This window comes from Eublepharis macularius, chromosome 14 (assembly GCF_028583425.1).
Source record: "Eublepharis macularius isolate TG4126 chromosome 14, MPM_Emac_v1.0, whole genome shotgun sequence".
NCBI classification, from domain to species: Eukaryota; Metazoa; Chordata; class Lepidosauria; order Squamata; family Eublepharidae; genus Eublepharis; species Eublepharis macularius.
Genome location: NC_072803.1, coordinates 36,667,536 through 36,680,883, shown reverse-complemented (window position 1 = coordinate 36,680,883; position 13,348 = coordinate 36,667,536). Strand labels below are relative to the sequence as shown.

The following is a 13,348-nucleotide window of genomic DNA, read 5'->3' as shown; positions in this document are numbered from 1 at the left end:
TATGACATGTATGTTGATGACCAGATCTTGGATAGTAACAATAAACAAACATTAAAAAATTCAGAGCTGGTGGACTTTGACTCACCTCTATGCTGTATGAAGGAGTGGGGAAGACCTTGAAACATTAAAATCCCAAACAGGTTATTATGCAGTTTAGTACTATTGACCCCAGAGGTAAGCAAAATTGGCTCCAACACTTTCCTCATCCTCCATTTATTACGTAAATGGTTTAGCATACAGTGTTGAGCTACACATTAGGTTTGAATCTAACTTTTAACCAATTAAAACTAACTACAACTAATTTTTAAAAAGCTCCCTTGCGGAGTCTGGCTTTTAGGGACTAGTGTTCTTTTGTACCCCAGCACCAAAGGTTTCGGGGCTGCTTGAGGGTCTACTTTTGAGGGGTTTAAGTTGGATCCCTATTCTTCCAGCACTGACTGACACTGCAAACAAAAAAGAACCAGCGTCCAATTTGGAGACGTCACAAATGGCCAGAGACCCAAATACGGCTCTCTTGTCCTCTCTTGTGCTCTCCACATGGCTCCTGTCCTGAGCTGGTTAACAGTTGTTCAGGATCAAACCCCATTAACTCAGTGATTCCACATTCCATATTCCTTTCCCCTAAATCCACCTGTTATCCCTGCTGCTGCAAGCAAATAAAGCTTTAAAAAGAAAGATGCTGGTGCTCCTGATATCACAAAGAACATGCAAGCAACTTGAAAGGGTTAAGTAATATTTGCAAAATGACCAATATGGAATTTTTCATGGCTTGCTAATGAGCTCCGGAGGTATCAGGACCTGGTTATCTGCACAGCCTAAAATTCAGATAAAGCCGTTTACTGTGGTGTGTCCCACAGATATGGAATCACCAAGTTCATGAGGCATATTTCTGGGAAGTGTTTCCCACACCTACAGGCAAGATATAAAAATTCGAAGGCCCTGTCATTTTATTCCATTTGCTCCTTAGCCTCTTGCTCTTATCTGAGGGGAAAATGACCAGACTCGTAAGTATATTTGACACATTCTTTTCTTTTAACAAAAAAATTAATTGTATTTAGATATAGTTGTGCATTGTGTCTGTAAGAGGGAGAATTTTCAAGATAAATAATGTGCCATCATTCATTAGATGGTATAGTAAGAGGACAGAAGCCAGTTTTCCTTGCCAAAACATACATCCCATGAGAGTCAGTGGGGGATCTCCTCACCGGGGGAGTATTGGGCTAGTTTTTGCCTGAACTTATTTCCATAACTGCAGCATGCATTTTTGAGGACAGTTAAGTAATCAAGGTAATGACCTTGATACTAGATCATCCCCAGACATTTGGGTTCCTGAGCCATAAAATCCCTCTTGTTGACATAAAGCACAATCCAACAGTAAGTTCTCCTGCAGAAGCCTCATTGAATTCAACAGTGCCACAGAAATATTCTGGAGCATCTCCTGTTCATTTCAATGAGGCATGCACCAAAGAAAAGGGTGATGGATTATAGCCAGTGGGCCAGAATTTGCTTGCCTCCCACTTCTCTACTATTGCAAGCACCCCAAATTGACTGCTTGGCTTTGTCACTTTATGGTAGGACCCACTTGTTTGAAGTACAGCATACATAATATACAGCATACATAATCATTTCCATTAAGTTAAGTTAATTTAATCATTCACATCATAAAGTCTGCAGCAGGTAGAAAGACAAGAGGGAAAAGGCATAAATATTAAGCATGCAGCTTAAAAACACCAGCAATTCTAACCTTGCTCCGAATTCTTGAGTACCTTCCCAACTTAAAACCAGAGAAATATTGGGACTCCATAACATCCATGGCCTCCATAAATGCACGCAATGCACATCTTCGATGCCCTTCTAGGTCACCTAACCTAGTTGCTATTGCTGTTGGCTAAGTCAGAGCTGAGGGGCCCACGTGGTTCTGAAAGTGCCACTAGCTGTTGACTTGCTTCTAGCAGCTTCCAGTTCTCCAGAGCAGCTGCTCACTGCAAACTTGCACGGTAAATTAAAGGGCAAATTTGCCTCTGCTGGCATGAGATTACTATTTTGTGCCATGGATCTGTGCAGAGAGCAACATACTATATGCACACAATCGTATGCAAGGATCGCTGCACGTTCACCAGACAAACAGGAGACTGGGACTGGTTAAGTTATGGTTTCCATCACTGGGCTGGGAAATTCCTGGTGATTTGGGGGTAGCACCTGGGAGGGTGGAGTTTGGGGAGGTGAGGGAGCTCAGCAGGGATGTGATGCCATAGAGGAGATGTGATTCCCTGAAACTGACATTTCATCTACGAGAACTGACTTCTCTAGTCTGGAGATCAGTTGTAATTCCAGGAGAACTCCAGGCTCCACCTGGAGTTTGGCAACCTAGGACTGGTGGAACCAGTGTGTAGCATAAGTTTAGAAGGGGTCCCCATTTTTTTTTAAAAAAAAAAAAACGACTGTGGCCTGAATTTTTATTGAATAACAATGCTGTGGGGTATTTTTTTTCTTTTCCAGCTAATACTAATCGCTACTCTAGGAGTCCTCTGGAGTCAAGCTTTTGCAACTTTCCAAGTAAGCAAATTACAAAGTTATGTGTTCCCTTTTGTTTTGCATAGCCCAGGCAAAAAAATGGGCAATGAGTAGACAAACAGAAAGGAGGGCAAAAGCACCAAGAAGTTGCCTCTACTGCGCCACACCAACGAAAGAACAAGAGCACACTTCCATATTTGGTTAAAACAGAAATTCCCAGACTCTATGTCAGGGCAGGCTTATGAAGCTCTTATCAGCCCAAAGGACCAAATCCTATAGAAACTGCCTGCTAGGTCTTTGTATGATGTAATACTCTTGCTGTTCCCTTTCTGTGTAATTGCTACTGAGTGTGTGTGGATAATTGTGCTGCATCTCTGCTTGGGGTGGGTACTTTGGATCATTCAGTTGTTTCCATGCAAAGACTCACCAGAAGGGCCAGCCTTAAATTATGTCTCCTGGTGTATTACTACATGAGTCACTCTTCTGGGCTTGTGAAGGGGAACTTCCAGATATACGGCATACAGCAGGCTGATACCTGTGAGGATGGCTGCATGCTGTTTTCAGGTATAAGAATGAAACGTGCCTCTACTTTTTTTAAATTTACAAAGGCAAAACATCTCTGTTATTAGAAACTCTGAGTTATGATTTTTATGTGTTACAGTTTCCCATAGTTCTCCAAATCTGCGTTGCTTCTTTTTATGCCCCAGCCTTCTTGGACTCAAAAGATATTCCTTAGTAGTGCCTGGCACTACTAAGATAAATTTTTAGTTTTAGGATTGGTTACATCCGCTGTATCCCTTGATCTTCTTTCAAAGTCTGCACATAGCCTTAGTACTAAGACTAACTCATGGCACTGTCAGTTGTGGCTTAACCAGGCTGTGCAATTGTAACAGGCAACATATTTCCTTTGTTTTCAGTTTATGGAAAGACGTAATGAAAATAAAACATTTTACACTTCTTTTATTTTCAGGTCTTCAGAATCCCCAGCATCACCGGTGAATATACGCAGCAAACTGTGACCATTGATAATGAGAATCAAATAGCCAACATCCACGTATATGGTGGTGCATGCTCTTCTGATACAATTTTTGACTACAAACATGTAAGTTAACTAAGGGTCTGCCATTTCCACTTGTACAGACATTGTGAATCATACCTATGGAACCATTTACTTGCTAAATGCATATTATGGTGGTGGTGGGTGGAAAGCGCGGCCAAGCTGTGATACCTTTTATTATGGCCAATCAAAATATTGCAAAACAGAACAGGCGTTTTTGAGTATTCTGAGGCTCTTCATGAGGGTACATGTTTAGTACAAAATAAAACAACAGATAGGGACAAGAAAATAAGTTGTTTCAGGGCACAGTGGCAAAAACCAGAGACTGAATTTCCACAAAATGGAGTTCACAGGGACACTCCCTATAAACTCATTGTTACAGCGATATGTGATTTGTATGTTCTTCTCTGTTCCTGTGCACGCAGTTCTCACTCCAGATTTGACTGTGGCAGGCATGCATGTGGGGCTCCAGCATTCCCCTTACACTTTAACCCCAAACAAAAATGGTCTAGGAGAGGAAGTATCTGACTTGTTACAGAAAAGCAACATGGACCGATATCCACCCCACCCACGGGGTAGGACTGTTTCTGCTCAGGGTAACAGCATGGGGTGAGGCAGAGGTAATGTTGTTTCTTCGTGTGCACCACAGTCACACCTGGAGTGGGAACAGCACTACTTTTGAACTAGTGAATGTATGTTTTCTCTTTGTATGAAATTATATTTTAAAAGGAAAAAGAAATATATGATCTGTATCATACCTGATGCTCTTTTCATTTGCTCGATGTTCACTAGAGATTTGGCTTCTAACATGAGAATCTTTGGGCCCCTATGTGGGTAGGAGATGGGGGTTTTCTTTGCACTTAAAATGGTTTTTAAGTGACTGTTTGACTAGGAACAATTAGTTACACGAAATTTAGAAAGTCATCAACTTTTCTTACAAAAGTGGCCTTGGCTTTGAACGTTCTTTGCCCCCCAGTGTTCTCTTCCCGTGCTCCTTTAGTTGAGCCTTAATGTCAATAAAATGCATAATGACTCCTGCCTCGGCCCAGGGTAAAGATCCTTACCATGGACAGATTTCCAGATTGCGCTGTAGCCCATCCCTGATCACTTACCCTGCTTTTGTAAATGACAGGGATACATTGCATCAAGACTGTTTTCTCGACGAGCCTGCTTCGTTTACAAGATGGAAAAAGGCTACATTCCAGAGCTGGAAGAAATTGGACGGCTTGCTTATGAGCAACAGGTAACAATGGGGGAGGGGGATAGAGAAGTCGATATGGGCATATCCATGCTACTACATAAACACTGGTTTTATACAATTAATTCATTACTTCACCCAAAAAATCTGGGACATGTAGTTTTCAAGGATGCTGTGAATTCTGCTGGATTTCTATAGTCTTCCATCACAGTACTACAGTTCCCACCTTCCCTGTTGATATCTGTGATGTAGATGTGTCCTATGATGGTTCCAGACAAACCAGTTCTGCATACTAGATAGATACAGATGGATTGTTAGCAATTTAGTCATAACCAGTAAAAGCTAGTGACAGTTACTTGGACTTTAACTGCACTTCAGAAGTCAGGACTGGATCTCAGATCCTAATTTGCTGCCACACAACAGAACTTTAAAATATACCATGCACACAGATGCAGCATCAGTAGGCGGCACTGATGTAAGGGCCTTGGATCACCAAGAAGGGGCTGAAGATTCACTAAGCTGCCCAGAGGGGCCGATTGTGGGCAATGGCCAGGGAGTAGTATGTCCCCAAGTCTTTGAATCTTATCTGAGGAACCCAAATCCAACTCCCACCTCCTCCACCCACTTTGAGAATATTAAAAGTAGACTCAGACAACATGTTGCATGAAATACAACCACTGTCTTGGGGGAGGTGACAGGAGGAATCATCAGGAACCAGAATTCCTAGTTTATCTGGCAGGAGCTCAACAGTAGCCTGGATTACTGGGAGTATAAAAGTGGGAAATGATTACATGCAAGAAAAACTATTCAAGATGATAACACCACCACCATACCACCACCCCATTTAGGGAGAAGTTCGAATGGGTCTGGTCTGGAGCAACCAGCAAAATCCGTCATAAACTTCCTTTTTAACGTGTTCTTCTTTCAGATGATGAAGAAAATGTTGTCCCCCAAAAATATATGGGTGAAATATGAACCCAGCGATTCTTTCTTTGGAGATATCAAGGAGTGGCTTCGCTTTGGCAGCTCTATCGAGAAGCTCTGCAAGGGTGTCCCTGTTTACGAAGTTTCAAGAGTTGAGAGTGAGTATGAAGGATACAAATGCTGTTCTGTTTAAAATGGAGCCCTTCCAGAATTGCCAGGTACTCTATTGCTGAAGTTAGGTTCACTTTGTGCATGCAGTCAGCCAATGGCCACAGAAACTTGGTGGAATAACGGGAGGAAAGTATTCCATAGAGACAGCCCTCCAAGAAGAAAGTGAGACACCAATTCATGTCCATGCCATCTGTGAGGGTTAAAACCACATCAATTCATGGTCTGCTTTGTTGTCACATCAAAAACAAGCTTGGGGAACTGAGATGTCTTGCAGAATGCATTCTAAGATCCATGGCAATCCCTCTCCGCTTTCATTTCCAAAAAAGCACTAGGATTGATTCAGATCCCTGATCCAGCTTAGATTTGGGGAGGGGGGTGAACCAAAACAAAATGGCTCCAAGATCTTTCAAAACAGCTGAGAGGTTCTGTCCAAGATGGAATGTGTTGCAGTGTGTTGCAACAATAGCTTCAACTATTTAAGTGTGGAGTTTGTGTGTTTGTGCATGAATAACCGCTTTGTGTTTCCTGTTTTGTATCTAGATGCACCAGGTGCTGGAGTATGCGCCAAAGCAGGTATCCTTGGCATTTTGGGCATTTCAATCTGTGGAGGTATCAGCCTGTAACATGAGCTCATCAGGATATCTTTTGCTGGGTTCCTTCCCAACCAATAAACTTCCCACTTCATTGTGAATTTGGGGACAATCTCAGTTTTCAAGCTTCTCAAGCTCTCTTGTATTTCACTTTGATGCTGAAAACTCACTAGCTACTAATAAAGATCAGCTTTCCAAGTATCTTGTTTTGTTTTATAATTTTGCAAGACAAGTGGACCTTTTTGAAAGAGCTTTTCATTCTGTACCAAAGTGGGGGCTTATGAGAGACCCACTGCAGTGCAGGGATTAGAGTGTCAGACTAGGGTCTGGGAGCCCCAGGTTTACATCCCCCTCTGCCGTGGAAGCTCACCTTTGACCAGTCACACCCTCTCAGCCTAACCTACCTCACAGGGCTGTTGTGAGGATTAAATAGAGGAGAAGAGAATAATGTAAGCTGCTTTGGAGAGGAAAGGTAGGGTATACATACCTACATATTTCACAGCACCTGACTTTCTTGAGTGGTTGCAAGTTCCAGAGGCAGCACCCTTTAAACAGTACCAGTTTCTGTGTGACGAGTGTGCAGTGGACTCATGGCATTTTGGGAGGATCTGTTTATTTTCAGATATACAAGCTGAACATGGGGAAGGGGTGTGTAGGGCAGGCATCCAGTTGCACTGAGGCTACTCTTTAGAGCAGCATCAGTGTCTTCATATGCAAACAGAATGCCTGTGAAGCCCCTTACCAATGGCCAAAATAAAATAAAAAGTCTGTTGTCCCTTTGCTGGTTACATTCCAGATCATAAATTGTTTCACTCAAAAGAGGCATCGGCAGTTGCCAGTAGTCTCCAGCCATGAAAAGCCATCACTGCTGATCTGAAAAGATATCTGCAAACCATCTGTGCCCATGGAGGAAGCCTCTAGCTCAGAAACAGTTTCCTCTACCCTTAATACCGCACAATAGAATTATATTATTGTGTGTGTTGCTACCAACAGTCCCATATTTGAGCCTAAACATTTTCAGTGTGTGCCTGAGCTGTGGTACCTGTGGGATCTTGAATTAGTAATGTTCAGACATGGGAAAGTATGTTTGTATGAATCAAATTATGATAAGAGGAAGAGGTGGCAGTGAAGACCGACATTAAACAGGATGCATACTTTAGGGGCAGTCCCTATTCAGCAATGGCTTATGCAGCATTGCTTAATCTTTTCTCTTAAATATTTATACGCTACTTTTCACCCCAATGGGGCTCAAAGTGGCTTACAAAATTATTCTCCCTTCCTCATCACAACATCTTCACAACAACCACCTTGTGAAATAGGTTAGGTTGAGAGAGTGACTGTCTCAAAGTCATCCAGCAAGTTTTCTTGGCAGAGGAGAGATTTGAACCTGAATCTTTCAGATACCAGTTTTCTGCTCTAACCACTACAATATGCTGTCTCTTATCAGCTACACATGTACATATGCCCATTTTAGTGGAATACCTGCTAGAATTTAGTGGAATATCCCTGCCTCCAGTCATATCACACAAACTGTGTGGTTTAGTCCATTATTGAACCTTACCTCAAATTTAAAGAACGTAAAAGTCAAGAACCATTAACTCATGAAAGGTTTTTTATTATTATTATTAAGCTGCTGGAATCCAGGCTGGGCTTTTAAGTAGAAAATCAAATGATGAATGAGAAATACAATACAGGAAATAGCAGAACTCTTGTGAGGAGAATTCTGGAGAAATTGCTGTAGTCTTAGCAGTTGGAAATGTTACCACATAGGTAGATACTAAAAAAGTTTAGTACTCCAACATTTGCACAGCCTGAACTCAATGTAGGTAGGCTCACTCCTGTAAACAAACAAAAAAATCAAGATTCCAAAAGAAAAAAGCAAATGCACACAGTTGATTGCCAAACCTGGGGAACTTGGCAAGTCACACACATACTAGGCGATATTCTGCAAAGCAAACAGGGCCAAGTTGGACTACATCCGCACTACATGCTGAAATTGGTTTGGAACTGCCTCAACTTTCCCCGAAAGAATCCTGAGAATTGTATTTTTATAGTATTGAGATTTCTTTACTAGCAAGCAATACTTTGCTCCTCCACAGGACTACAATGTCCAAATCTCTTTTGGATGGAAACAAGAACCCTTTTCAAATGTTACTTCTAACACTTACTGGCAGCTGAGCAATTGTGTATATTGACACTGCCCATAATGCTCCTAACATATGCTGTTGCCATGATCTCTGAACTGGGGTAATGCATCGCATGTATGTGCAACTTGGGTACACACAAACCAGAACCCTGAAAAATCCAGTGGTCAGTTTGCATGTACTATCACTGCATGCTGGCAAAATACATGTATTGCCGTATTCAGAAAACATGGTGACTGAGCATGTCAGGAGCAACTGCAGTTGTGTGCACTCCTGATACGTGCAGTTGCAGAGATCTTGATACCTGTGGATGTAACATCTGAAAGGGGCTATTGGCAGTTCAAGAAGTTTGACATTGGTTCAGCCCTGAAGAGTCAGGCATGCCTTGTAATGTGCAGGGGGAAAGGATGTCAGAGGGTTTCTTATGACGTAGACTCCTTTTGCAACACAGGCATACAAGTATAATTAACAACATATAACTGGTTAAAGAAATTTCAATCCAAGCTGTTTGCTCAGCCATTGTGAGGCCCTTCTCCTTCAAAGAGCCACCAGCTCCAGATGCATAGACACATGCTGCATGATGTGCTGATGTTTCCAAGCAAGGATACTATTTAGAGAAGCCAGGAGAGCACTCCCTTCTCCCTCCCTTACCCCTTTCAAACCCCATGTGATTATCATCCATGGATTAGCCACCTTGACTTCTTCCCACACCTTTGTTGCTGACTCTTTAGGAAAAGCAAAATGCTTCCTACCTTGCTCTCGGTATGCATAGTATGTGGGGATCCCTCTGCACAGCTGCTCAATTGCATATCCAAACTGGGCAGGGTTTTTCACATGCGTCTTGCCAACTGAGAATCTTGAGTCATGGGCCAAAGGGAGGCTTTTTTCATGCTGGAACAGGGTGTGGAAAGGGAAAAGCCATAACAGGAAGTCATGATGATTAGTACCTGTTCAGTGAAGGACTTGCTTGGAAGTGCTATACTTTCCTGCCCATCCTCTGGGATGCACAGATTTTTCCTGCCTGTCTAGCATCCAGTTGTTTGGGACACTCAGACTGGTCATTGCTACAGATGAGGACAGGAGCAGATGCCCAGGCCTGGGGGTGGAGAAGGAGGAGACTACCCAGCTGCTGAATTTCCTGATTCCGTTGCTTTGGACACGCAACCTGGCATCTTACCTGGTGTCCTTTGAAACTGCTGAGTGCTTCCAGCCTTGGGAATGTCTTCAAATCCATCGTCGCCACAACACAAGCCCTCTTACGAAACAGCCTGGTAGCAAAAAGACCCTTTACAACACAACAAAGCCTCTGTCAATCCCAGGCTTTAACTCTAGAGACAAAGATTGATACCGTTAGGGTTGCCAACTCCAGGATGGCAAATTTCTGGTGATTTGGGGGGTGGAGGCTGGCAAGGGTAGGATTTGAGGAGGGGAACTCAGCAGGGTGTAATACCATAGGGTCCACCATCCAAAGCTGCCATTTTCTCTAGGAGAACTGATCTCTGAGGTCAAAAGGTGAGTTGCAATCCCAGGACACCTCTAGGCCCCACCCTAGCAGACAGCCCTAAACATAATTGCTGGGTACAGAAGATTAGTGTCTTGCCTTCCTGTAGTCCCAGATGGCATCCCATCCATTCCACACATTGTAGTTGTGGATATTGGCAATCTGATCTTGCTTGTTGATGTTCACAGCCTGGTAAGTATTGCTATCAGCATTCTTTTGGTTACTCTCATCGTTAACCTGAAATTAAAAACCAAACAGAATAGTGAGAATGGATTGATGGGAAGGCCTGAGACTGGGTGGTGGTGGGGGAGAGAGGCTATGAAATTCTGCCATGGCTGAGGGTGGACCTGTCCAGCAATTCCTTGAGTGGGTTGTACCGCAGCAGATCAGCTTTTGTAGGAAGAAGCACCACATCCATTACATTCAGAGGCGTTTCAGAGAGAAATCACCTTGTCTTCTTCAGATCTCCCCCCTCCCTAAATATTTTTGTAGTAATGGGAGGCAGATACACTGTACACAAATATGTACTAAAAGTGAGGAGATTAGGAATGTCTAAACCCCTAGATCTGAAAGAGTGGTCCCTCTCCTATCAGACTGAGCTGCTGTAAATACCAAGTAATATTATTTACCTCTGAGCCACAAAAAGCCTTCCACCTTCTATACATTAAGCCTTTGTTAAGGTTACAGGACTTCCCTCCTCCTGGCCAATTAGCAGCCCTATGAAGGTTTGGACATACAGAACCTATTCGTTTTTATTTTATTTTATTTATACCCTGCCTTTCTCACCATTGGGAACCAATGGGGGTGCAAGAAATTAACAAGAAAAGCACAGGCAAGTCAGATCAGTTTTCATCTCACAGGGGTATCTTTAATGGTGCCCCCAAACTCACTGCCTGAAGAGGCTGCCATTTTGCCTAGCCTCCGCTGTCTCTGCTGGACAACCTGAATTCTGCTTGAAAAATGGCAGTAGAATCTGCTGTCTGCTCATGACGGGTTGAGGCTGCAAGTTTCATAATGGATGCTCACTGGGTGAACTGGGGCCATCACACGCCCGCAGCCTACCTCACAGAGTTTCTTGTGAGGGAAAAATGGAGAGAAGAATGAGGTAAGCTGCTTTGGGTCCCCATTGGAGAGAAAGGCAGGGTATAAATAAAGGATAATTAAAAAAATGATGTTATTCTGGCACGCTTCTGAATCTTTAACAGATTCCTGACATGCAGAAATTTAGCTAGTTCACATTCATGCTGGGAAGAGCTTCATAGGTTACATTTCTGATTGTCAGGCCATTATGAAGGTTGAAGGATTTGTTAGTACAAGCCACTCACTAGAGGTTCACTTTTACCCACTGAGCACTTTAAATGTGGGCGTTGCCATATATGCCCTAATACTATAATGGGTAATAACATCATGATCCCAGGGACAGAGGTGATTGTGCAGTTAAAACAATACACAACCTGTCAAACTGCAGGGGTTGTTTACTTAATAGTCTGTCCATGCAACCTACTATACGTAGGTAGCACGACACGGGCCCTCAAAACACGTGTGATGGAACATATCTCGCATATCAGGAATCAAGTGGCGGATGCTCCTTTAGTGGACCACTATGCATTGCAAAATCATAGGGAGGATGATTTTTGCCTCACTGTCTTGTTTTCAGCCAGGGACTTACCAGAACGCAACTACAGGAGAATTTTGCTGCCAAAGGAATCCATGTGGATTCATAAATTACAGTCTTTGGAGCCCAACGGTTTGAATCATGAAATAAATTTATCTTGTTTTATATAATATATTTGCGTACTACTGTACCTTTAAATGATCATCTGTGATTTGATGGATACGTCTTTAAATTATGCTTAAGGGTGGTGCTGAGGATGTCTCAGCCGCTCTGCTTTTGACTACTTGACTGTGTTAACTACTTGGGAGACATCGGCTCTGTTACTTATGAGCATGTGGGCAAAATGTGTTATTTTGTATGTTTTATAACATGCATTAGAGTATTCATTTTTATGCTTGTTAACAGTGATTACAACCGACCCGGAGGAGGTCCTGCTGACGAAACAACAGGTAGCACTGCCGGCCCTGTTTGTCGGGCGGAGCCTGGAACGCCTGGCTGGCGTCTTGAAAATTTCTTATCATCCAGTGGGACTAACTGGGTTAAGGAAAAGGACTTCCTGGTTAACCCTTTTGATTAGCTTTGACTTCTTTAACAATAGTGCCACTGTGCTATTTCACTGTGTCAGTGTATTTATGTTGATTTCTTGTTTTTTCTTTCACATGTACCTTTGTACTAACCGTGCATGTCTTTCCTTGTGAAGGTGCCTTCCTATTTTTTGGCATTATGAAGGTTCGGCAGCAGTGCGGCTTGTAAAAACACTGCCAAATTTACGTATGGGGTTATTCTCACTCTCTCCTCCCACTTTTACCAATGGAATGGTGACTTACTTCACTGGCCAAAGTCTGAGTTAGGAGAATTCCACAAAATACAGCAAGGGCTCTCTGAAAGAGAAATCAGAGAGAATGGCATGTTAAAATGGCCTCTCAGCTATGCAAGCAGAACACAGAATATTCATCATACCTGCTTCCTGGGCTTACAAAATTAGGGAAGACAAGAATTAGAAGTACATTATTGTATCAAACCAAGACTCCACCTAGTCCAGTATTTTGTCTCCAACAGTAACCACCTAGCAACCAGAAGCAGAAAATGGAAACCACGCACAACAAGTCAAAGGTCCATGGACCTTTCATTTCACTGGTTGTGCACGATATCCATTGACAGGCCCATCTTCTGAGAATGTCTCTCTTTCTTTTGTTTACTTGTAATGTATATTGATATGACATTCATAAGAAATAACAATTCAGATTGCCATTTTTTTACACAGTGGTCACCATAAAGGAACTGGTGAATTAGTCTGAAAATTCTGGGAGATGTGCAAATTGCAGTCCACTACATCCAACGGTTAAGGACCAGTTTCTATTCCTTTTAACAGGGAAAAAAGTGAGTATCTATTTTACTTTCCAATAACCTTATCATTACATTGTATTTTGGAAATGGAACACTGGGAAAGGGTAGGCCTTATGTTTCCTTGTTGAAATAGCTTTTTGTTTGTTTGTGGGTTTTTTTTTGTATGGAGGGGGCTGCTTCAGCCACTCCTAAACTCCTCTTTCAATTTCCATTCCATGTTTAAATGGAGAGGTGGTATCTATTGCAGAAAAGGACAATTCCTAAAAATGAGTGCTGTCTCTCTGAAG

General features: G+C 42.6%; 1 protein-coding gene across 2 annotated transcripts; it reads left to right on the top strand.

The window, feature by feature from the left end:
• Window positions 1-951: 951 nt before the first annotated feature.
• GKN2 (gastrokine 2) lies at window positions 952-6,633 on the top strand. Of its 2 annotated transcripts, XM_054998559.1 has the most exons (6): window positions 952-1,004; window positions 2,500-2,556; window positions 3,485-3,616; window positions 4,704-4,814; window positions 5,698-5,851; window positions 6,405-6,633. In XM_054998559.1, exons 1-6 carry the CDS (start codon window positions 993-995, stop codon window positions 6,485-6,487), a joined length of 549 nt encoding a protein of 182 aa, XP_054854534.1. In that variant the 5' UTR covers window positions 952-992; the 3' UTR covers window positions 6,488-6,633. The 2 variants fall into 2 exon arrangements, with proteins under 2 accessions (XP_054854534.1, XP_054854535.1); XM_054998560.1 differs by lacking the exons at window positions 952-1,004; window positions 2,500-2,556 and adding an exon at window positions 3,019-3,078.
• Window positions 6,634-13,348: the final 6,715 nt, after the last annotated feature.

Bases quoted from the DNA above. Each gene is read 5' to 3' on its own strand.
- GKN2 (XM_054998559.1), top strand. The intron at 2,557-3,484 runs GTAAGCAAATTA...TTTTATTTTCAG, and splicing joins AAGCTTTTGCAACTTTCCAA to GTCTTCAGAATCCCCAGCAT. The intron at 4,815-5,697 runs GTAACAATGGGG...TTCTTCTTTCAG, and splicing joins GGCTTGCTTATGAGCAACAG to ATGATGAAGAAAATGTTGTC.